The following is a 26,465-nucleotide window of genomic DNA, read 5'->3' on the forward strand; positions in this document are numbered from 1 at the left end:
TTAATTGTGCAATGCCAAATCAAAAAGCATTGACAGGCAATAGGACATTATGAGTTAGGATCTAAATTAAAAAAACGAAGGTGAACGTGTATTTATGTACGTGTTCGTTTTTAGTCTGTGGTTACACACTACTTTTTTTGACATAAATAGCAATCTTATGGTAATTTTTATAAATGTACTGTTTGTAAAATAACGAATTATTCAAAAAATTAAGGATTTTCTTTTCCAAGAAAAAGACAACCATAGCCGTATCTGGCACAACTTTTCGGAATTGTGGGTCATCAATGCTCTCTTACTTTGTACTTGTTTGGCTTACTTTACTTTTTTGATCTGCAAGTCACTGATGAGTAGACGAAAAGCCCGTCTGGCTCTTTTAAATTACAAGCCTGGTATCTTGACATGTTTGATGATTAACAGCATGTTGAAATGTCATATTGTATTGGTTTTTTTTTTATTTCTCTGCCTAAATGTTCTTGGTTTATTTGACCTATAATTTTGTCATGTAATGTTGTCATTTTAGTTTTATATTTAACATTGACACAAAAGCGCGAAGTTTGGCTAGCCACAAAACAAAAATCAACCCACTATGTTTTTCTTTAAATGTCCTGTGTCAAGCCAGGTAAATGATACTTGTTGTCTTGGAGTTCATTTCTCTGTGTTTTGTTATTTAATTATTTGTTACCCTTCAGTTTTTCTGTTGTTTTGTTGTTTTTCCTCTTACGGTTGATGTATTTCCGTCAGTTATAGTTTTGAACCTGGATTTGTTTTTTCTCAATGGAGTTATGACTTTCGAACAGAAATATACTACTGTTGCCTTTATTAACCCAATTTGGAAAGAATACCAAATAAGTTCTGTTTTAATTTGCTAATGGCAAGATCGATATTTTTGCCAAAGTAAACTATATTCAAAGATCTAAATACAACATTGTTAAGATATCCTTTACTTATAAGTTTGTTTAAAGGTTCGATGATTTTACATTGATCACAAAGTGATTTCCGCGCTTTAAGAACAATATTATCGTAAAATTGAGGATAGGATATGAAATACCGTATTATTTAGGTACAGCTAAATCTTTCTATCAATGAAAGAATTTAGTAAAAGTGTAAAGTATTTTATGATAATGAATCCCCCCGACTTAACAATTTACCAGTGATGCATTGATTACGATCGTAAAATTCTATGACATCACATCACACACAGGCATAACGAACAAGTTGAGTTATATTAACACCGTATGATGGAGGCAAAGAAATATATTGAGTTTCCCTTTAGAAATTGAAATTTTTAAACTAGAAAAGGACAACTGTTGCTGTTTTAAACTTTAAGGACATGTAATCATTGTACATATAAATATATGATCATGTTACTTATGACAGTTTATTTTAATTGCAGATTAAGATTCGCCATATTCTGCTTGGATGTTCCATACTACATGATGTTGCTAACAATGGGATAACAAATCCTGTTTTAAAAGAAAGATTGCAACGTTTAAGACTGTAATTATAAATACACACCAACATGACTTTTGAATAAATACTTTTTCATAAAATTCTATTTCATTTGCTTTGCATATCTTGCATTACTAAATATTGATTAAAATGATTTATAAACAGATATACGAAAACAGTAAACGAAATATGATGACATGCGTCTTTTGAACTATGAGATATTTAATTTTGATAAGTTAAGCTTGGTCTTGGAATAAGTGTTGTCAATGGATCAATATATTTTCATAGAAGTGCTTCTAAAATGATGTTATTTGTTGTCAGAAATTCAATTCTTGACATTTCAACCGAATTACCAACTATTGGTTAATCTATTTAAACTTTTGGCAGTTCTTTTGTCCAATATAATACATACAATAGCTATTGGTTTCTATAAAGTATTTTCACTGGGACCATTTCAATTTCTTTGAAACGAAAAACGTGTATTTTATTTGTTTAAAAATATTTTCTTTTTACTCAGGCGACTTAATCAATGAGTGATAGATTTCTCTAAGTCTAGGCATATTAAGGGTGCAAGTGATAAAATACACAGAGAACAATCACTTTAAATAATAGTTATTTAATACGACAAATGAACTGCGATAGTTTAAACAGATTGACTAACAGGCGATGAATCTGTGAAACAAAAGATTCACTTGGTTTGCATTACATATTATCATCATTTAACATTTCTACAAAGATAACCAATTTTTAAATAAGGTATATTTCTTTTTTAAAGTAAAGAAAAGTATCGGTTTAATTTTTAATGTATGTCAGATCTAGTTTTTAAAAACTCCAATTCAAAGTCAGATTGCTCTTTATGAAAAATAATGCTACACAGACAGTCCTCAAATTAGATAGATAGATAGTCAAACCGTATTAAAACTATGCCTTTTCGTAACTTGTAGTGAAAAACCTACTATATTTTCAGTTTAAACGAAAAATATAAACAACGTTCAAAATTATGATTGCGTGTAAAGAAATTTCTTGTTAAAATATATATATATATATATCAGTCTACAAATTTGCACAACGGTACTGATATAAGATGTTATTATACGAAAATGTTGTTATTAAATCGTGTTGACAACTATTTCGGCTCAACAAATGGTCTTCTTCAAGTGTCACAAGTTTTAACTATACTGATACATAATGTATAAGGTGTAAAAATAGATCAGTAATAATACAGGTAAGAAGGCCATTTGTTGAGCCGCAATATTTGTCAACACGATTTAATAACAATATTTTAATGTAGTTATTATTTTAAGTAAAAACTAAACTATTTCTTGAATTGTGCCGAAAGAAACAAAAAATCATTTAAACAAATGACAAATTGAAGTGCACTGTTTGCAAACACTGGTTCTTTTGATCTGAGCAAGAAGGCAAATCTGCCACCCTATAGTAATTGCATATATATTTTTTTCTTGAAAAGACAACTATAAATAATGCCTTTAAAGTGAACAAAATTCCGTTAGCTTCTATGTAATGCCAAAACTATCAGAATAATTTACATATTTACAAATTTACTACAATGCGTAAGATTTTTTTAACATATATTCTACCCTCTTTACTGTTCTTTCTGATTGGGCCGAATTAGTGGTTTTGTTCCTTATATTAATTGTTCGTTGATCAATTTGTAGGAATTGATCAAAATTTTGTAAACATTTAAGGCCTATATAACCTATAATACACTATGGAATTGATAATAGTTGAAGGCCAGACGGTGACCAATGTGTTATTACCACCATTTTACCTCTAGAGAAAACTGGTCGAATTGCAAGCATCCTACACCCTGTTACTACAAAAATAGCTCGAACAACGTCTAATTAATAACGTGGTCGTCAATGCTTGATTTGGATTTTTACACTATTTTTTTTTTATTTAAATTTTGCATATTTACAGAATATTTGATAATTTGTTTCGCAAGTCTACAATCAAAATTAAAAAACAATGTAATTTATTTCCGAATCTTTTTTTTTCTAGGGCGTTCACACAGAGAGCGATCCGTATTATTAGCTGCATTCACTATGCTGACAAAAAAAGACAGAAACATGAGAAAGATACATCGAAAAAGAAAGAACACACAATTCAGAAGTATAATAAACATTATTCAAAGAACAATGGAAAAAGAGAATTGGGTGACTATATCAATCATGCCGGACAATTACTTTTGAGTCGTGGATATTTAGAAACTGCTATCAAGACTGAAAATAAAATGTTTTTTGACGACAGCATAGTCAAGGATATCTTAAATACAATGTGGTACGGTACAGACCAGTTTGATTTCCGAACGGTTTGTTGAATATAATGAATTACCTTTTCAATAATTAACTTATGCATGTTATGTCATACAGAATCCCGATTTGATGAATAAGATCAGCTCAATTGAGTATTCAAGAAATTCTATCATAAAAACAAGGCTTAATTCAAATATCTAAACGATAACAAAACAGAAGAAAAACATTGCAAACAATGAAGCAGTTAATTCTTATTCTAATTCATATGACGAAATGATGTAATAGTCATGATAATGAAATGTGAATTATTAAAAAGGCATTCATAATTAAGTTTGTTTGTTTAGTCGTTTAGAATAAAGACACAATGGCATATAGCACGAGTATGAATATGACAGAACCTCGTTATTCTCAAAAGTATTTTTCATTACAATTCTAAATTAATAAGATTTACACAAACCGTACATAACGAGAAGTAATGAATAATTATATTTGCGATATTTGATATATACTAACGAAAAATTCTTATGTAACGCTACTTGTTATTTGTAATACCTACTTTAACGCGTATCGTACAAACATTCGTAAATTTAAAATTGTTTTTTTTTACATATCTAAGGTGGTTAGGTGGACACGCGAAAAACACATTTTTTTAATAAATTAACAAATAATAATGTCAATTTCGTTAATACATTATTCTTTGTTTCGTAAAAGTATTCTTGAAATCTGTTCAAAATAACACAATTAATATAAACAGAGAGGTGAACATTTTCGATCTCTGATAATGAAGTGATGTTACTTTATTTTCAAGAGATATACATGTAGTTATTATTGTTTTAAATCTTTTTTTTTTATTATGATAAACCTTTTAATTGTCAAGTTTCACATTTTATTCGAAATAAATAAGTTACTACTGATAGTTGCACTAGAGCAATACAAAATGACATAAATAGTCGAAAAAGTGTATGTCTTTGTATCAGTAGAAATCATTCACCATACAAAGTAATATTCCTTGCAGTAAAAGTGCTGACATTTTATGTTGTTAGTACAATTTGTAAATTCATTAACATAGTCACGGTACCTTGTACCCTAACAAATAACACGTATTAATATTATGAAAATAACTGTGTGATTGTTCTTTTATTTAGATTTTGTGCTTTATTGGATTGGCACTATTTCACATAGTTTTGCTGCCGTTGTTAATGATCAATATGGAGGCCAGGCCTCTACGTTGGTAAGTTTGAATGTTTTTTTAAATGTTAACTTTTGTTTCGTTTTACAATATGCTCCATAATAGTTTATTTGTAATTATGCACATATTATAGTTATGTCTACGTCACAATATGTTATGAAGATAGCATACAACGTACTTGGACATAGACTGACTAAGTCATGTTAGTCTTTTCTAGTTGTTTTAAAAAGAAGAGTTCCGTTTTCCGTGCTCATGGATTTTTTTAAAAACCTAATTTTGTTGTCAAACCACCGATGTTTAGTTAAAATATTTCTGACATATTCTGGTATAAAGTAGAAATCATGGTGTATTGTAGTGTTATATGGTTAATCGTTGCACGCGGTTATGAAACATATAGCTACCTTAATTGTTATCAAAATTGTTTTGCAGTCTTTCAGTTAATGATTAGACAAATCAATTGTTAAGTTCAGTACTATTAAGATTTCTTAAATCCATGTCTAGACTGATCAAATGAGTTTTACCAGCATCATATTTTATATAAATTGTCTGAAAAACTTATGAAAAACACAGATTCGGCTCCGAATGATCTTTTCTGAGCATTTCAGATTTTTAGATCAAAATGACTCTTTATAACATTATAAGATTCGTGCGACAATTTGTAAGTCCAGTCAGTTTATACTCTTCAACTTCGTACTCTATTCTGCCTTTTGAACATTTTAGGATTCGAGCGTGGCTAATGAGTCTTTTGTAGACGAAACGTACGTCTGGTGTATATATAAAATTAATCCTGGTATCTAAAATGTGTTTATTAATAGAAAGATTAGAAGCACTATGAGACATTTATCATAACAGTACACAGAAATTATTAGATATGTGAGCATGGTTGATTTAAATAATTATTAATTCATAAATTGAAGTATTACATTTTTTGTAAATAATATCTGGATTGAACTTTGTTTTCAAATAGTTTCTTAAGTCTGTTCATTCTATGATTATTTATAGGTTAGACAATACTTGGTCAGATGTTTTATGAAGATTTAAGCCCAATGCGAAGTCGAGGGCTTAAATCTTCATAAAACATGACCAAGTATTGTCTGACCAATTTAGAACATATTCACACTTTCGAGTGACCTTACAAAATTAGCCTTTCCCATTGTAATATTCAAACCTTAATAAGAGTTCACTTTTTATAATGAAACAAATGTAAAACATAGGTAATCATCATTTCAATGGATGGAATGAAATAGCACTGACATAGTTTGTGAGGACCGAATAGATAAATTGTTTTTCTTCTGCGTCAGGTAAAATTAAATACTTATATATCTTGAGATTTTTTTTATTTTAAAAAAAGCAACACAATGTTATATAAATCCTCTTTTTGATTTTTTTTTTTTTATAAATATAAAACTCTCTGTATAACCATTTCAATTTAGACCATTCAAAATTAAATGCTTACTTTTTATTGATAATTCTATATGTATTGTGTTTCTCTTAAAAAAATCCTTTGCTTTATTTATCAGCAGTCTGGCATTGTTTTCTTGAAAGAAACAAAATTCCTTCATATGCTAGGTATATAATAAATAAATATTATTTTACCTACATCCTTACCCCCATTGTTTTTTTTTTATTCTAATATGTGTACCATTAGAAAATGTATGAAAATTTCTTAAAATTCAAAATGTTTTGTTTTAATCTTTGCTCTTTCATGTATAAACGGTAGGCTCTTTTCCCAGGGAAAATGCCTCAAGGATTGTACACTTCATAAGTACAGTTATTAATAGTTCACTTTCATAATTCACTGGCAATGGAAAGTCGTTCATGTATAGCATTTCATAGTGCATGGAAAACCATACACTATGAACATTAGAGGGTAAAAAATGACTTTTCAATGGACAAGAAGGGTTGAGTATGTTCTAATTAAAGGATGTGTAGTTGTCGTTTAATAGTTATCAAAGGTACCAGGATTATAATTTAGTACGCCAGACGTTTTACATAGAATTGAAACAACTTAATGTTGGAAACATTTTCATTCGAAAGTACACGCGTACGTTAGACGTAGGACGTTCTGTTTGAAATTAATTTTTTTTGTTCTGGAAAAAACGGATGAGCATGTTATCAATATAGTTACAATTCAAAATAATCTTGTCTATAGACATAGAATGGATTTTCGTCGTATTCAGAATAATTGCCTTACTAGACAGATTAAGCAAAATAATTTTAACAAATTGATCATTTTTTTGTTAACTTCTTCTGAAACAGCTGTGTTTTGCATAATATTTGGGCAGATACACAAAATATAAAAATTTCAAACTTGAATTAGAAAAAAACCAGAACCTAACAAAAGCTGATTTGAAACTGATTTAATATTACGTTTAAATTTAATTTTAGCCTTATAACTTCAAAGGGTGGTCTATTTCAGTACGTATCAGATACATATGAAATCAACTTAAATTCTCTGAGTCAGTTTAAGACAGTTGAACAAGAAATGTTACAATTCACATCAATAAATTGCGATTGATAATCAATTGTTTTAATTCCGTTTAAAATATTGAATGCGGTATTGAAGGCTTTATAATAATTTCAGGTTTTACAAGAAGTACAAGCTTCCTTTTATGAAGGTTTTCATGCATACGGTAGGGAAAATTAGTTCCTTTGTTTTCATTTAAGACAATTATGAAGTTAAAAAGAAAAATGACTTTTTCACATTTTCCTTGTGGATATTTAATGACAGACCATGCATCATCGTAATTGATCACACGTGAACATTCTAATCTATCTTGCATATCGTTCATGTCGTTTTACAATTTTTTATAAAAGCTATTAAATTTGAATATTGATAATATGTTATATGTGGATAGCATTACACTAGTTTAAATATTATTTATAGTTGCATGGGTAAAAGGAAAATGAATAGCATATTGAAAAAAATGTATTCGTTTCAAGGTATAATATTCTCATTGCAGCATTATATACATTTAACAAATGCTTGCTTATTTCTTTGAACAGCTTGGGTTCTTAACTCTTATCTTTGCTTACGGATACATGTTGCTTTTTGACTACAGTGAAGTAGGAGTCACGTATACAGACTATTTTGTAATATCCTTAATGGTCAGCTTCTTTGTGGATGAAAACAAGCAGGTAATATGCAACTTTTTTGTAATAATTTTAAATGTATTCTTTGTATGGTAAAACAAGATATTTAAAGTAAATACTCCGAATTTAAAGAACACATTTATTCGTAGGCATCAGTTTAATGTCTTTGAACGCAAAAAAATAAAATAAATACTTGTTTGTGGATTTTCAAATCGCGGATATTATTGTGATAAACAATTCGTATGATGCATTGTAAGACTTCAGAAACAAAGAGTTGGAAATTAATCTTATGTTGATTATATAGTTCGATGGTCATTACTAAGGTGTTATTTCTTACTTAGTACTTTTCGCTTTCCAATACTGACTTCATTTATGACATGCTTGGTTCTCAGAAATAGGCTTGATTATCTACCATTACAAATTGTCTCATTTTATAGGGATGCAAGCTGAAAAGCAGTTGTGCATATAAGTTAGAAGACGTGAGGACATTATTTGACCGAAGATATATGATTATCAGTAGATTAATGATAACAAAAGATGTTAACTGGGCCGACAACATATCATTTAAAGTAAACAGATCAGCAAACAAATACAACAAAGCAACAAGCCCAAATAAGAAATTATTATATCTTTTGTTAAAAGATAACAATGACTACCCATTAACGCAATTGAACTACGAAACTCTGACTTTCGAACTCTTTGCGATGGTTGGTGATCTGCTGACACTGTCTGTTTTAGTGGAATTCGTGTTGTTTCTTATTTATTATTTATAACTGTAAATGACCTTTGGTACTGTGAGTCTTTTTTTACTCCTCGGTTTTGATTGATATTGTCTTTTTTTTTGCAACAATCAAAAACACACTAAAACGATTAAAAATGTATTTTCCCGATACATATGTTATATATGAGAATATGCATTTAGCAATTGATTTTTGTTTAATCCCTTTTTACTATATATTGAATAGGTGGCCTTTTAATGTGGTTCACAAGTCAAATACAACTTTTGCCACAATTGTTACAAGAACATACGCATGATAAACATGTATCTCTAACACATCATTGATTTCTCTCTAATGAATTTAAAGTGTTCGTGTCGAATGCTTGGGTTTTTTTTTGTTGGCATATACATATGTTACAGCATTTAGTTTAATCACTTATTTTAATCGAAAGGTTGTCCTTTAAACATCTGTATTTTTTTCCCTAGAATTTCTTACTCTGTAGTCTGTATTCTTTTTATACCCCAACTTATAGTAGAGGGGCATTATGTTTACTGGTCTGTGCTTCCGTTCGTCCGTCCGTCCGTCTGTCCGTCTGTCTGTCCGGCGTAAACATGTCGCACCGTAACTTGAGAACGACTTATATCCAAATTTCATGAAACTTAATGTAGTTGTTTCTTATGATGATAAAATGATCTGTATACTTTTTGGTGAAAATAAGATTTAAACTTTTTGAGTTACGGCACTTTGTAACTAAAACAGGGATGGTTTTTTTTCACATGTCGCACCGTATCTCAAAAACGATTCTTGATTATGGCTTAAAACTTTAAAGACTTCTTAGTTATATTAATCTTAATATCTGTATACTTTTTGGTGATGATTCAAAATTTCATTTTTGAGTTATTGAGTATTTTGTAAAAAAGGGGGAGGGTTTTTTTGCATGTCGCACCATATCTCAAAAATGATTTATGATCATTGCTTAAAATTTTACACATGTCTTTGTTTTACTAATCTTAAGATCTGTATACTTTTTGGTGATGATTCAAAATTTGTTTTTTGAGTTATTGAGTATTTTGTAAAAAAAGGGGAGGGTTTTTTACATGTTGTGCCGTTTCTCAAAAACAATTTATGATTATTGCTTAAAACTTTCAGACTTCTTTGTTTTATTAATCTAAAGGTCTGTATACTTTTTGGTGATGATTCAAAGTTTTCTTTTATTGATATTTAGTTTTTTGTAACAAAAAAACAGGGTTGGGGGTTTTACATGTCCCGCTGTGTCTAAAAAACAATATATGGTTATTGCTAAAAACTTTCTCAGAAACTATTTATGATTATTGCATAAAACTTCTACACAAGACGTTAGGCGTATCATGCGCTCATGGCGCAGCTGTTTATTCACTAATTTCACGGTTCATTGAACATGGAAAATGATAGTGCAAGTGGGACATCCTTGTACTTTGGACACATTCTTGTTTTTTAATATTAACATTGGAAAACAACACAATCAGTACATTATAGCAGATTCGCGATTTTGAAAATTTTGCTTTTCATTATCCAATGTACACTTTATATTTGTGTACATCAACTACACAACTTATGCTGTTATAATGATGTATGGTAATGTGATGTGCATGACTAGTATTTAAATGCACAGGTAGGTAAAAAATGGCAACTCGCAATGACTGTACATGTACTTATGAATGTAAATTCAGTTTGTTCTTTTAGTCTTTGTTCTGAGTAGCACTCTGACTTAACCGCTAAGTAAGATAAAAAGTTGAATCTGCAAGTAAGTACACACAAAATGAAACAAAAAAATAACGGTTTCATTTTAGTGTGTATTGCATATTTTGTTTTCAGCACCTTGTTGCAATTATGAGACGAAGATGGAAGATATATATAACTAGCTGGTGGAACATATTAGATTGGATGTCGATATTAGTTTACACCTGTGGAATGCTGTTGAAATTAGGCGAAGGTTCAAATTTCCAGAATGCATCCAAAGTCTGTTTGATAGCCGCATTTATATTGCTATGCATACGCATTCTGAATTTGTTTTGTATATCCTCAATTTTGGGACCAAAGTTGGTTATGATTCAACAAATGGTATGTACGAATATAGAATGCATGATCCATATAAAAATTCATAAGTCGTGAATACGACGCAATTACAATTGTGGACGGACAAACCATTATTTGAAACAGAAAATAGAATGAAAAAAATATTATATACCTGAAAGAATATCAGGTATTTTCGTTAGCAATATTCATTCATCCACAAATTTAAGGAGCCTGTTTGTTCTGCAATAGTTAAACAATGTGATATTTCGTTTGCAATGCAATCGTCACAAATGAGCTTCCGATCTCATCTGAATTTAACACTGATGTCAGGAAATTAACAAGGAATTATGTTATATCTGCAATCTTCACATGGACGGCTTTTATACTTGTTATACCTTTCAGTCAGAAGGATTCATTTGATGCGTTTGCTTTTTCCTTTTGTAGAACAATTACAAGTTCTTGCATCTCTTTTTCTTTAAATGGTGTATCGGTGGGCTCCATTAAGTTATTGAAAAAAAAACATCATCAATATACCTTGAATTTAAATTTAGATGATCTATGTTTTTCTGGTCATTATGTTTAAAAGTGTCTGAAGGATATCTTAAAATATGAAAATAAGAAACGGTCAATCAGGTGAGGTGCACTTTTGGTTCCCATTAGAATGTCGACGTGTTTTTTTTTTTTTTTAATTATAAAGCAAGTTTCATCAGTATACAAATGATAATAGTACACATGAATTTCAAAGTACCCTTCTACATTAATCTTCATCAGAAAGGGTCCAATCCACAATCCAGCATTGTGATAACAAAAAGTTCATTGTAACTAGTACATTCCTGGTACAGTAAAACAGTATTTACTGTACAATTTTTTCGCTTTTTAACAGGCATTTTCTGACACAAAACTGATAGCTTATTTCAAAATACAGCAAATACAAATATATTGTTTAAGATTAAATATTATATAACGTTGTTCTACAAAACATTCTAATAAATTATTGAAGAATATTTGTGTTTTAGATTCGTTACATATTTAAAGCAGGTACCACAAGGTCCAATTCTATTTATTTGAAGAAAGAGAAGGCAAACTGTAGTTTTATCGTTTCATTTTTGTTTTGCATTTGTCATTTTCAGGACTCAGTGATATAAGGTTTACTCATTGTTGAATACTTCACGGTGATCTATATTTATTTATTTATTTGAACATGTTAAAATTTTGTCTCTTATGGAGATTTGTAAGGAAAACTGTCCGCTGAATTGTACATTTATTTTTTATTTCAGTTTCGAGATACATTTTCTTTCATGATTATTATGGCCGTTATAATGACGTGCTACAATGTATCTTTTTATGCATTATTATATCCTAATTCTGAGTTCAGCTGGCAAGAAATGGAAAAAATAGCAATGACTGGCTACTGGATGTTATTTGGAGAGCTTAATTTGGATGGCGATACAAGTAAGAAAATATTCAATTTGAAAATTGTTTTTAACATATTATTCAATATGTTCACAAATCGTTCATACAACATTTTTTTCATCAAAGTGTGTGGTCACATTGACAGCATTCAAGGTAATGTAATTGTTTACCGAAGAGGTTTACAAACTATCATTCAATACAATATAGCAAAAACTGTGTAATCTAGACAGTATTATATTGTAAATGTATTTCTAAAACATACAAGAAAATAATAATAATAAAAAAGACGATCGTCTATACAAGTATTAGTGTTTAGAAGGATCAAACGTGTTGTTATCCTGTCATAATTTAAGAGGGTAATACTAATTTTCAAATTGTAAGTAAGTATTATCAATTTCCTTTGTTATCAAAGGTAAGCTGCTTATTTAGCAAAAGTGGTTAAGGGTTCAAACTCAAATATGTTGTTAGGATTAAATTTTACATAATCATGCAGTCTTATCGATTTTCTTGCAATATGTATTAGTTGAGCCTATATGAAATCCTTCAATCTGTTACATTCTCAACTAATTAAATACAGAAGCAATTGTAAAATGATAATCCTTTAAACTAGTTCAGAAGGTACATTAATACTGATTCCAGTTATATGGACGCCTCTAAGTTCTTATAAAATACCCAAAAAAAATATTTATAAATTTAAAGTATTATTTTATCTATGATGCATTTATTATTGTTTGAATTCATCGACACATAATATTATAGTCGTAAACATATTTATACGTCACTTAAAAGACTTTTTTAAGTAAACATTGGTACTTATGTTATGCATTATGATATATTACACATACCACAATGTACATGTAATAACATACAAATTTGAAAACAAATTCAATATATAAACTTATAAATACTTATCAAAAGTACCAGGATTATAATTTAGTACGCCAGACGCGCGTTTCGTCTACATAAGACTCATCAGTGACGCTCATCTCAAAATAGTAAATGTCAATAAACAAAATGTAACTTTCAACGATATACATGTTTCAATGATTTGTATTCATATAGAAATGAATGCGTTTGTGATCTCTTATTGTATCAAATATTAAAAATGAATTTTGTTTCCAACTTTTGCTACGCTACAAATATATACAAAGAAGACTCGGTATGATTGAGACATCCGTCAAAATAATGACACAGCTATAGGTCAATGTACGGCCATCAACAATTAGCAAAGCCCATACCGCTATTTAAAACAAAATTCAAATAACTATATCTTAAAATCTGTAAGTAATAAACTTATGCAGTCTTCATAAATGAGCACAGGACAATAAAACAAATCAAATGAAATGTAATGTAACCTCCACCCCCTTAAATTTGAGAATGTGTTATTATCTTGTAAACGGTCCAGATCCCCACCCCTAAACTAAATAAGTTTTATATGCTTGTATAGCACAATAAAACAAATCAAATGAAATAAAAGGAAAGGAAAGTCATTGGGGTCACATCCACAACCTTTTGTTTGAGAACTTGTAAACGATCGAGATCCCAACCCCTAAACCATATATATTATTGCATGGGACAATAAAGCAAATTAAATGAAAGAAAAAGTAAGTCCCTAGGGGTCAGCCCCATCCCCTCTTGTTGAAGAACTTGTAAACAGTCGAGATCCCCACCACTAAACCATATATATTCTTGCAAGGGACGAAACATATCAAATGAAATAAAATGAAAGTCTATGGGGTTCACCCCGACCCCTCTTGTTTGAAAACTTGTAAACCGTCCAGATCCTCACCCCTAAACCATATATATTCTTGTATGGGACAATAAAATAAATCAAATGAAATAAAAGGAAAGTCTATTGGGTTCACCCCCACCCCTCTTGTTTGAAAACTTGTAAACCATCCAGATCCTCACCCTTAAACCATATATATTCTTGTATGGGACAATAAAACAATTCAAATGAAAGAAAAGGGAAGTCCTTAAGGGTCACCCCACTACCTCTTGTTAGAGAACATGTAAAAGGTTGAGATCCCCACCCCTAAACCATTTATTTATTGTATGGGACGATAAACAAATCAAACCAAATATAGGGGAGTATATGGGGTCACCCTACACCCTTCTATTTGAAAACATGTAAACAGTAGTGATTCCCACCTCTAAACCTTGTATATCATTGTGTGTGATTATAAAACAAATGTAATCAAATATGAGACTATGGGAATAACTAATTATGGGAGCTTAATTTATTTTTGGAGACTTCGTAACAGCATTCTGTTACAATTACTTCTTGTTTTAAGGAAATTTTGCAGTTTTTGATTATTATCTTGACTTTTATTATACATGTAGATAGAGATAAACTGTAAACATCAGCAATAATAAAATTAACGGTACCAATTTTGTTGCACCAGATGCGCATTTCGACAAGACATGTCTCTTCAGTGATGCTCGTGGCCAAAATATTTGAAATCCAAAGCTTATATAAAAGATGAAGATCTATAATCCAAAAGGTCCAATAAATGTCAGCAATGTGTGACCTTTATAGTAAATTTTTACCAATTTTTGTAATCTTTACAGAAATCCTCTCCTCTGAAACAAATTTAACCAAACATTGCCACAATCATCATTAGAGTATCTTGTTTTAAAAATATGTGTCTGATGACCCCACCTGCAAACCAATATGGCCGTCATAGCAAAAAATAGAACATAGGGGTAAAATACAGTTTTTGGCTTATATCTCTGTAACTTGAGCATTCAGAGCAAATCCGACATAAGTAGAAATGATCAACTGGTTGAGATTTATCTACCCTGCATTTTTAAGAAGAATCAGACAACCAGTTGTTGGGTTGCTGTCCCTTAATTAGTAATATTAAAGAACTTTACAGTTTTGAGTTATGATCTTATATTTTGTTATGGATAAAAATAACCTGTAAACAGCAATCATGTTCAGCATAGTAAGATCTACAAATAAGTCAATCGAACCAAAATTGTCAATTAACCCCTTAAGGAGTTATTGCCTTTTAAATTCAATTTTTAAACAAATTTGGCCACAATCATCAGAAGGGTATTTACCTAAAATATGTCCGATCACCCATACCAACATGGCCGACATAGCTAAATCAAAACATAGGCCTGGGGTAAAATGCAGTTTACAATCCTGGTACCTTTGAGAATCATATACAACATTTTTTCTTTAAATTTCCTGTTTACAAAATTTTAATTTTTCGAAAAAACAAGGATATTTTATTCAAGGCATACAGATCCTATAAATAAGGACATTTATACTACACTGAACATGCTAAAAAGCCCCGTAATGATATTTTTTTAATATAAAACAATTTTAAAGGAACATATGTACATCCAGACTGATGAACAGTACTCTAGTAGAAAATAACACATGATACACATCAAAAAACGAAAACCAATGAATCACAGGTAACTGACTATAAAGTGGCACATATAGTATGTGACGGAAATATACACGTTTGTTTGCTCCAAACATTTCTTCTAACATGGGACAGTGTTGTATTAGATAAAATCATCAAAAATACCAGGACTAAATTTTATATATACGCCAGACGCACGTTTCGTCTACAAAAGACTCACCAGTGACGCTCGAATCCAAAAAAGTTAAAAATGCCAAATAAAGTACGAAGTTGAAGAGCATTGAGATCTAAAATTCCTAAAAGTGTTGCCAAATACAGTTAAGGTAATCTATGCCTGAGGTAGAAAAGCCCTAGTATTTCAAAAAATTCAAAACTTTGTGAACAGTTAATTTATAAATATAACAATATCAATGATAATTCATGTCAGCACAAAAAGTGCTTACTACAGGGCTTGTGATACCCTCGGGGAAATAAATCTCCACCAGCAGTGGCATCAACCCAGTGGTTGTAAATAAAATCATCAAAGATACCAGGACTAAATTTTATATATACGCCAGACGCGCGTTTCGTCTACAAAAGACTCATCAGTGACGCTCGAATCCAAAAAAGTTAAAAATGCCAAATAAAGTACGAAGTTGAAGAGCAATGAGATCCAAAATTCCTAAAAGTGTTGCCAAATACAGCTAAGTAATCTATGCCTGAGGTATAAAAGCCCTAGTATTTCAAAAAATTCAAAATTTTGTGAACAGTTAATTTATAAATATAACAATATCAATGATAATTCATGTCAGCACAAAAAGTGCTGACTACTTGGCTTGTGATACCCTCGGGGAAATAAATCTCCACCAGCAGTGGATCTTTAACCAAACCATAAGTAGTATTTGGAAAAGTCTTAACACAGTAGTCCGATTTAAAGAACATAAAATCAAATAACAAAAAATCAAAAGACACAATGCATAGATCTTAAACATTTGCAGTCACTGAAAGCTAATTGAAAGGTAATAACATCGAACTAACAATGCATGTGTCTTAAACCAAAATATCAATTGGTTTTCGTCCCAATAAATCTGCTTGTTAGGATATAGTTTTTAAAATCGTCATCATAATTAAACTCATATGGGAGTGCTTAAAAAATTGACACGATAAAGCGTTTAATATTAAGATCGTATAAACACGCTGGTTAGATTGGACACGTTTGAAATGAAAGACATAGCTTAGTAAATTTAATATACATTCATACCCTGTCATTTTGAGGCACACAAGTGCCATACAAGTAGTAACAACTAAAGTATTAAATGGATTGTCAAAACTGATTTTTTTTTAGATTTAAAAAAAAATTACCTTTTTGCAGTGACTGAACCTGATTGCACTTTTAACAATACAATTTATCAATCTGGTGCTTCACAGCGATGTCCTACACAGCTTGGCGTATACCTGTCACCTTATTTAAAAGCAACATACGGATTGATTGCAGTGATCTTGCTGTTGAATCTGTTGATAGCTATCTACAGGTACAACTTGTATTTTATATATATATATATATATTCAAGTATAATGTAAAAACAATATGCATTAGAACCAAAATGAGTTAGACTTATTTGTCCAATTGCAATACGTGCTTTATCGACGGTTTTCATCTTAGCAACATTTTTAATGTAGTTGTTCCAAGTGTAATGTGTGTTTGAATACCCCATTGAAATATATTTTTTTATATCGTTTTCTTTACAAGAGTTTTTTATTGCCATCAATTGCTGTAACAATGCTTATTTACTTGTCTTTAAAACGCTTTGCTTTTTGTGATGAATTAGTATAATTAACAATTATATGATATTGATTAATTATAAAACATTTATCTAATAATTATTTTTAAACATTAACCATTGTTACAGAAGAATTCAATTTCTTCCAACTTATTAGGACACCACAATTTTTTTGTCTATTCTCCAACGAATCGACAAAATACCTCAAGTCCCATCATTTACTGATTAGATACATAGTAGGATTTAAACATTGAATATCCATTAAAAGTTATGCGATTGTTCCAGCAAGAGGACTACTAATCTGATATTGTATGGTAAAAAAGTATATCTTTCAATGTGAAAACGTTTTCTTTATTTACTTTTTGCAATAAAATTAATTGAAAAGAAACATGATTTGAAATAATTTTGACAAATAAAGGCAACAGTAGTTGAACACTGTTCGAAAGTCAGAAATCAATTAAGAAAAAAACAGATTCGGGTTACAATCTAAAACCGAGATAAACACATCAACTATAAAATAAAACCAACGAAACAACTACAACACTCAAGTGCACCAACGACAATGCAACACACATAGAAACGAACTATACGATTACAATCGTGTACCTGCATCCTACTCTATGTTACAATTTCTATCATCTTCAACTTCGTACGTTATTTCACCACTTGGAATTTTTTATTGGAGTCACTGATGAGACTATTGTAGGGAAAACTTGTGTCTGGTATACAATATTGACAAGTTTGTCAGTTATGGGAACGTTAACATACTTTTCACTCCTGAAACGCTTCGATTTAAACAATAACAAACCTTGTCCTATTACGATATACATTATTCATTTGGGATCGCATTAATAACGATTATACCCTTGCTATCGCTGGAGGTAACAACCAATAAACGGCAAACTCGTTTTAAAATCAATACAGATTCAAGTCCCCATGAACTATTTCTTAAATAAAAAAATAAAAAAAAGTAAACATACATGCTGTTTTAACTAACTTGATATAAAACGCTTATTTCTCATGCAGCTTGGATAACTTTTCACATTTTTACTACCTAAACGGACTTACATTTATAGTCCTTGATGTTAAATATACATGTGCATCCGAAAAGTACATAAGACTAACAGAATGCATGTCTAATAAAAAACTGAAACAATGCTGATATTTAAATATGTTCTCATACATTTAAACACTAAATGTTACACATAACTTATGTCGTTGGTGTCTTATACATATCCGTCTACACACACTATATACGAAATGAATATTATTTTCCAAATGATTTAATGTATTTCGTTACTTCAAATAAAAGTTTAAGCTGTTCCGAAAATAAAATTAAAAAAAAAAAAAAAAACAGAAAACTTGCCTGATCAAAATTTTGCATTAATTTTTTCGACAGTAATACTTTTCAATCAGTGCATCAAGAATCTGAATATTATTGGTCGCAGCTACAGAATGACTTCCTTGAAGAATACAGTGTCAAGACAGTTTTTCCAATACATCTTCAATTGTTGGTATTACCCATAGCAATCATGCACGCCATTCTTTGGTTGTTCTGTCCGTGTGGAGAAATATTGTGTGTGACCTGTTGCGGAGAGGAAGAAAGAGAAGAGGCAGAAAGTGTTAATCATATGCCAATGTTTGTTAGAGGTAAATTGTTAGTTATTTAATTGAAAAAAACAGGTATAGGCGTTTAATCCATCATTTTCTACATATTTCTTTTTTTTTATGCATATATATGTCAAGTCAAGAAGATGACAGTTGCTATCCATTCGTTTGATGTATTTGAGCTTTTGGAATGGCGATTTGAATTAGGAACTTTTCGTTTTGAATTTGTTTTGGATTCCGCACTTTTGTAATTTTACTTTTTAGCTCACCCGGCCCGAAGGGCCAAGTGAGATTTTCTCATCACTTTGCGTCCGGCGTCCGTCCGTAAATCGTTAACTTTTACAAAAATTTCTCCTCTCAAACTACTGAGCCAAATTACACAAAACTTGGCCACATCATTGGGGTATCTAGTTTGAAAAAATGTGTGGCGTGACCAGGCAAACCAAACAAGATGGCCGCCATGGCTAAAAGTAGAACATAGGGGTAAAATGTAGATTTTGGCTTATAACTCTGAAACCAAGGCATTTAGAGCAAATCTGACATGGAGTAAAATTGTTTATCAAGTGAAAATCTATCTGCCGTGAAATTTTTTTAATGAATCGGACAACCGGTTGTTCTGTTGCTGCCCCTGAATTAGTAATTTTAAGGATTTGTTTCTGTTTTTAGTTATTACCTTGAATATTATTATAGATAGAGATAAACTGTAAACAGCAATAATGTTCAGCAAAGTAAGATCTACAAAGAAGGCAACATGACTGAAATGGTCAGTTGACCCCTGAAGGAGTTATTGCCCTTTATAGTCATTTTTTACCAATTTTTTTGTAAATTTTTGTAATCTTTTACAAAAATCTTCTCCTCTAAAACTACTGGGCCAAACTTAATCAAACTTAGCCACAATCATTATTAGGGTGTATCTAGTTTTCAAAATGTGTCCGGTGACCAGGCCAAACAACAAAGATGGCCAACATGGCTATAAACAGAACATCGGGATAAAATGCAGATTTTGGTTTATAACTTTGAAACCAAAGCATTGAGAGCAAATCTGACAAGGTGTTAAATTGTTTATCAAGTCAATATTTATCTGCCCGGAAAGCTGCAAATGAATTTGACAACTGGTTGTTGTGTTGCTGCCCCTCAATTGGTAATTTTTAAGGAAATTTTGCCGTTTTTGGTTATTATCTTGAATATTATTATAGATAGAGATAGACTGTAAACTGCACCAATGTTCAACAAAGTAAGATCTGCAATTGAGTGAACATGACCAAAATGGTCAGTTGACCTCTTAAGGAGTTATTGCCCTTTATAGTCAATTTTTAACAATTTTCATTAGTTTTTACAAAAGATTTTTCTCTGATACTAAAAGGCCAAGTTCATTATAGATAGACAGAATTGTAAGTAGCAAGAATTTTCAGTAAAGCAAGATCTCGAAACACATCACCATTACCAAAACACAATTTTGTCATGAATCCATCTGACGTTCTGTTTTCTTTATTTGATATGCATATATACCAAGGTGAACGACAAAGGCTCTTAAGAGCCTCTAGTTGGTTATTATTTTGAATATTATTATAAATAGAGATAAACTGTTTGTAGCAATAATGTTCAGCAAAGTAAGATCTACAAAAAAGCCAACATCACAAAAATGGTCAGTTGACCCTTAACGAGTTATTGCCCTTTATAGTCAATTTTTCGTAAATTTTTGTATTCTTTTTACAAAAATCTTCTTCACTGAAACTACTGGGCCAAATTTAACCATACTTCACCACAATCATTATTGGGATATCTAGTTTAAAAAATGTGTGCGGTGACCTGGCCAACCAACCAAGATGGCCGCCATGGCTAAAAATACAGCATATGGGTAAAATGTAGATTTTGGCTTATATCTCTGAAACCACAGCATTCAGAGCAAATCTGACATTGGGTAAAGTTGTTTATCAGGTCGAGATTTATCTGTCCTGAAATTTTCGGATGAATCAGAGAACCTGTTGTTGGGTTGCTGCCCTAAATTGATACTTTAAGGAAATTTTGTCGTTTTTTTGTTATTATCTTGAATATTATTATAGATAGAGATAAACTGTATACGGCAATAATGTTCAGAAAAGTAAGATCAACGAAAAAGTCCTCATCGCAAAAATGGTCAGTTGACTCCTAAATGAGTAATTGCCCTTAATAAGCAATTTTTCGTAAATTTTTGTAATCTTTTACAAAAATCTTTTCCTCTGAAACTACTGGGCCAAATTTAACCATACTTGGCCACAATCATCATTGGCGTATTTAGTTTAAAAAATGTGTCCGGTGACCCGGCCAACCAACCAAGATGGCAGCAATAGCTAAACATAGAACATAAGGGTAAAAAGTAGATTTTGGCTTATATCTCTGAAACCAAAGCATTTAGAGCAAATCTGACATTGGGTATAATTAATCATCAGGTCAAAGTCTATCTGCCCTGAAATGTCAGACCAATCAGACAATCCGTTGTTGGGATGCTGCCCCTGACTAGGTAATTTTAAGAAAAGTGTGCAGGTTTTGGTTATTATCTTGAATATTATAATAAATAGAGATAAAATGTAAACAGCAATAATGTACAGCAAAGTGAAACCTACAAATAAGTCAACATAATCAAAATGGTCAATTGACCTCTTTAGTAGTTATTGCCCTTTTTAGTCAATTTGTAACAATTTTCATTAATTTTGTAAATTTTTACAATGATTTTAACTACATGTACTTGGATAGATTCATAGGTTCATTAGATAGAGATAATTGTAAGGAGCAATAATTCAGAAAGGTAAGATCTACAAACACATCACCATCACCAAAACACAATTTTGTCATGAATCCATTTGTTTCCTTCGTTTATGATATGTGCATAGACCAAGGTTAGCGACACATGCTCTTTAGAGCCTCTAGTTTCATGATACTATCTTCATTACCATAAAACCCACATTATTAATTTTGTGTTTCCGATGCACTTCTTTGATTTTAAGTTTCCGAGAAATGGTTGCACCAAAACATATATGTCCAAGAATTTTAGTGATTTTTTAATTTTCATTTGAAAAGAATATTCAAACAAATCTTTCGTGGAAAGATCTTTTGTTTTTCTTCTGATTATTTTTTTTTTCTACCGTCAAAGATGCATTTTTGTTTTACAACATATTGAATGGATGTTTGGCCAATGATTTTGTACAGTAATGAGGTTTTCAAAACTCACCCAATGTGACCGAACACTTATTCTTATAGAAGTTATCTCCCCATGTCCCCCTTTTCTTGTTATCACTATATCTCTAAAACGGTAAAATATTTTAACAAACTGTTTTAACCAAATTGTTCATCTCATCTTAAGAATGATTTTGTTAATTTTGATTGGAGTGATCGGAATACATGTTATGTGAGTTATTTCCCTTTGAAAATTTAAGATAGGCGATATGTTGGATAAATTCATATGGTATAAGTCGTAGAGGCATATAGTCTTTTCATATGAAGTCCATGGTCCATTTGAAGGAAATTGAGGTCAAGGTCAAAGGTCAAGTTCATGTTATAAATGAATTTTGCTTGTTATCGTTACTCAAAGGAAACTTGTACAGTTAATGATATGATGTGTTAGCCAAATAACTGTTTACAATAAGACGCAACTTCAAGCTATTTGAGTTGAAGTGTTTTGGTTAACCCTTATAGGAATTTTCTCCCCTTGTGTATATGAAATCAGTATTTCTCCGCAACTATACAAGTGATTGACATCGGGTTTTCCGATTTGAGTTCACTGACCTATGACTTTGAAATTGAGGTCAATGTCAAAGGTCAAAGTCATATTCTAAATTTTGAATTTTGTTTTTTATCGTTATTCAAAAGAAACTGTTACAGTTAATGATATGATGTGTTTGCCAAAAAACTGTTTACCATAAGGCGCAACTTCTACCTATTTCAGTTGAAGTGTTTTGGTTAACCCTTATAGGAGTGTTCTCTTCTTATGCATTTGAAATCAGTATTTATCCACAACCATACAAATGATTGACCTCGGGTCTTCCAATTTGAGTTCACTGACCTATGACCTTGAAATTGTTGACGTTCTAGATTTTGCCCTGTGCTAAAAATTCTTTCTTGTTCATTATAAAACAATTAAGTCTTCTGCATATACCTATTAATCTTATTTTGTTATGTAAGTTTGAAGTACCAAATTACAAATCAACAAGGAAGTACCAAATTACAAATCAACAAGAAAGTACCAAATTACAAATCAACTTTTAGTTTTTTGTGTACAATTTTGAGTTTAGTATGGTGTTCATTATCACTGAACCAGTATATATTTGTTTAGGGGCCAGCTGAAGGACGCCTCCGGGTGCGAGAATTTCTCGTTGCATTGAAGACCTGTTAGTGACCTTCTGCTGTTGTCTGCTCTATGGTCGGGTTGTTGTCTCTTTGGCACATTCCCCATTTCCATTCTCAATTTTAAGGAGTGACATTTTCTAACATTGTTTTTGAAATGTTATTCTTATTATCGAGGTTGAAAGACCTTCAGTTTTTCTCTGAAGAATTGGTTTTTAATTTTAATTATGTCTTGTATAGCTGATAGTCATTATCATTGTAGAAATAGTATGTGTTACAGAAGGCTTTTCTTATTTCAGTTTTTCTGTACAATACGAATTTTGATCTGAGATTGAAAACAACAAATGAAGCAGAAAGAAACGGTGGTCTGTACGCCAAGGGGTAACATTAAGCTAAAATAATTTTAATTACAACATGTTTTGAAGGAAAAGAGAACGAATATAGGAAGTTAAAACGCAATCAAAATCGTACGGGCAACACAAACATACACATCAATTTACAAAGGATTCGGGCCACCATATTAAAAAAACGTCCGGTCTTTGTTTTGTTATATATGTTACTGTGTTGTATCTATACAATGAGTGAAGCCTTTTTCAATTCATTTTTATAGTTTGTTCCTTTGTTGCACTGTTATATCACTGTCCAAAGTAAGGGGAACGGTTGGCGCTTTCAAAACTGTTTAACTCCGCCACATTTCGTTGAACATAAGTCTGTAATGTAGTGGTTGTTCTCAATTGCTCTATATCTTATCTGTTTTTCTTTCATTGTTTTGTTAATAATTCACTATTAGGCAATTAGTGTTCTTATTTGTTTTGTTTAGCATTTGTTCTGTTGCGGCCTTTAATGGCTACTGAAGGTAATCCATATGTCATTTGATCTCTTGTGCAGAAGTGTTTCATTGGTAAGCATACCACATATTCCTGGTAAAAACAACAAGCAAAGGTAAAGATAAAATAAAAAAAAGAACACAAGGAGCCATTTTAAATTCATGACACAGCGGGTCAAGTATGGATACCAATGTTTTGTTAAAAATGTGATAAAGTTGACTTTTTAAAATGCTTACATTCAAAACAAACGTTCAGCGAAACTGATATCACTGGTATTATTAAGATATTGAATTTTAGTATTGATAACATACGAACTTTTTTGACAATTAATCGGTTTGCGTATGTTGATATCTTTTTTCATATGCCTCAACATTTACTGTTCAATTATTACTAGGAATACTCCATATAGAAACATTTAAAAGAACAAGTAACTGTAAATTATCCAACTTTTACATTCCCCGCTGACATGTTTCCACAACTTTATTCAAAAGAAGTGTTTTTGAGTTCCGTGTATGTTTGCGTCTACTGGTTTTTCGTTTTCGTTTTAATAAAGTATGGTTCAGACTACAGTCGAGTATTATCAAGTAAGTTTCAGACCAATTCAGACTGGTCGACTAAAAAACAGTACAGTCTAGTACAGATATAGGCAATCTCAGACTTTTACTGGTTTGTAGGGATAGTTATAGAGAACATACATAAATATAACAATCAGGAACAATTATCACATGCATGTGGGAACAATACATTGAAATAAACTCAGAAGACTGACTTTCACATTTATAACTTTGCTAAATTTGCATAGTTTTTCTAATTTATCAACATTTGATCAGTTTACAAATTGATCAAATTTATAGATATTACTTGTACAGAATTTCGGTTTATTGTTTGTTCTTACCAACTTAAATATTTCACACAATTCGTAACGTAATGGTACTCGTCACCAATGTCGTGTGAGTCACAGATACGGCAGATCATGTTTTTGCCTGCTTAAATCAAACATGGAATAAAAAATATACCTTGATGTGCTACTTTTTGAGTTAAATGAGGTCGAAATTTTGTACATTTGCACAAAATTCGGATTTGTGGCCGTATTTCCCTTTCTAAAGAAAGCCATAACTTTTTTGTTTTAAAAGATAAAAACAAATTGTTTTTTAATAGATAATTTGTAATTTTTGTATTTTATAAGTATCCTAAAAAATTAGGCATTTTTTATTCAGAAATAACTCATATTTATCAAATGGTCATGAATTAAGAAAAAATCGTATTTTTTTGCTGTATATTTATCAAAATAAAAAAAAATCCTCTATTTACAGTTTTATAAAATTTGTACCACATAATCTCCCTGCAAAATGAAACAAAATGTCGTTTTGAAAAATAGGGGTCCATGCACTGGTTTTCAAATTTAATCAGTTTGAATGACAAAAAATAGTCAAAAAATGCATCTTTTCCCGATATGTCATAGTTTGACGTCACGAAAAAAACATTTTACGTTAGCAACGTCATTACCTCCCCTGTTACTGTATCGTATGCTCATTAGGATTTTTTCATATCAACATATTTACAAGGGTGTATAAATGCATTATAGGAACAGCATTATTGAATGTCCTATATAACTATTTACAGTAAATAGTAAATGAATCCAGAGAGCATCTGCTAGAGGTAATTTCTTCTGCACACTCGATTATACATAACAATCATTAATGAAATTTTGATATTTTCAGGGAAATAGACTTTATAGATTTTGACAGGATAACGGTAAGTTTTGACATGTTATGTGTTAGTGAGTGTGTATCCATACATGTGTATAACCTGTGCTTGTCGTTTAAATAACACACATGTTTTTCATAATATTCATAGGTAATTAAAACAAAAGATGAATAAGAACAGTCCAGATATGCCATATAACAACTCAAAAGAACCATCAGAGTTACGATGATGTAATGTTGTAAACAAAATCGTTTCTTTTCTCTATGCATCACTGAAGAGACATTTATTATTTTTGGTGCAGAAAAAATGGTACCGTTAATGTTCTTATAAAACACTGTTGACTGCTAACATGTTTACGGACCTAGAAATTATTTTAAGTAACGTTCACTGGTTTATTACATTGCTTGGGAGCTGTTCACAATATACAGAATTGTTTCCACATATATAAATGCTATGTTCAAATCAAATTTTGTAATTGATGTTTCCAATTTCGGTTTGTCGCACCACCAATAAAAACAACAGGGTTCAGATAGTTCTACGATATAGTAGTTCTGTCATAATGGGGAACATGTTAAGAACAAATTAAGAGTTAACTATGTAACAGATGATACTGATAGTCTTAAAGGAACGTTGACTTTAGATGATTCCTGCTGTAAGTTGTAGTTGACTTCT

The 26,465-nt window shown here is 30.9% G+C and overlaps 1 protein-coding gene across 1 annotated transcript in view; it reads left to right on the plus strand.

Moving 5' to 3' along the window:
- Positions 1-26,465, plus strand: part of LOC139501742 (uncharacterized) — a 100,286-nt gene that overhangs the window by 61,445 nt on the left and 12,376 nt on the right. The window contains exons 26-36 of the mRNA XM_071290887.1: positions 1,394-1,497; positions 3,469-3,778; positions 4,868-4,953; positions 7,496-7,544; positions 7,918-8,049; positions 10,578-10,823; positions 12,056-12,230; positions 16,923-17,082; positions 18,731-18,981; positions 23,559-23,640; positions 25,808-25,841. Coding sequence (XP_071146988.1) covers positions 1,394-1,497; positions 3,469-3,778; positions 4,868-4,953; positions 7,496-7,544; positions 7,918-8,049; positions 10,578-10,823; positions 12,056-12,230; positions 16,923-17,082; positions 18,731-18,981; positions 23,559-23,640; positions 25,808-25,841 — 1,629 coding nt within the window. The remainder of the gene's footprint in view (positions 1-1,393; positions 1,498-3,468; positions 3,779-4,867; positions 4,954-7,495; positions 7,545-7,917; positions 8,050-10,577; positions 10,824-12,055; positions 12,231-16,922; positions 17,083-18,730; positions 18,982-23,558; positions 23,641-25,807; positions 25,842-26,465) is intronic.

Source organism: Mytilus edulis, chromosome 13, assembly GCF_963676685.1.
Source record: "Mytilus edulis chromosome 13, xbMytEdul2.2, whole genome shotgun sequence".
Lineage (NCBI taxonomy): Eukaryota > Metazoa > Mollusca > Bivalvia > Mytilida > Mytilidae > Mytilus > Mytilus edulis.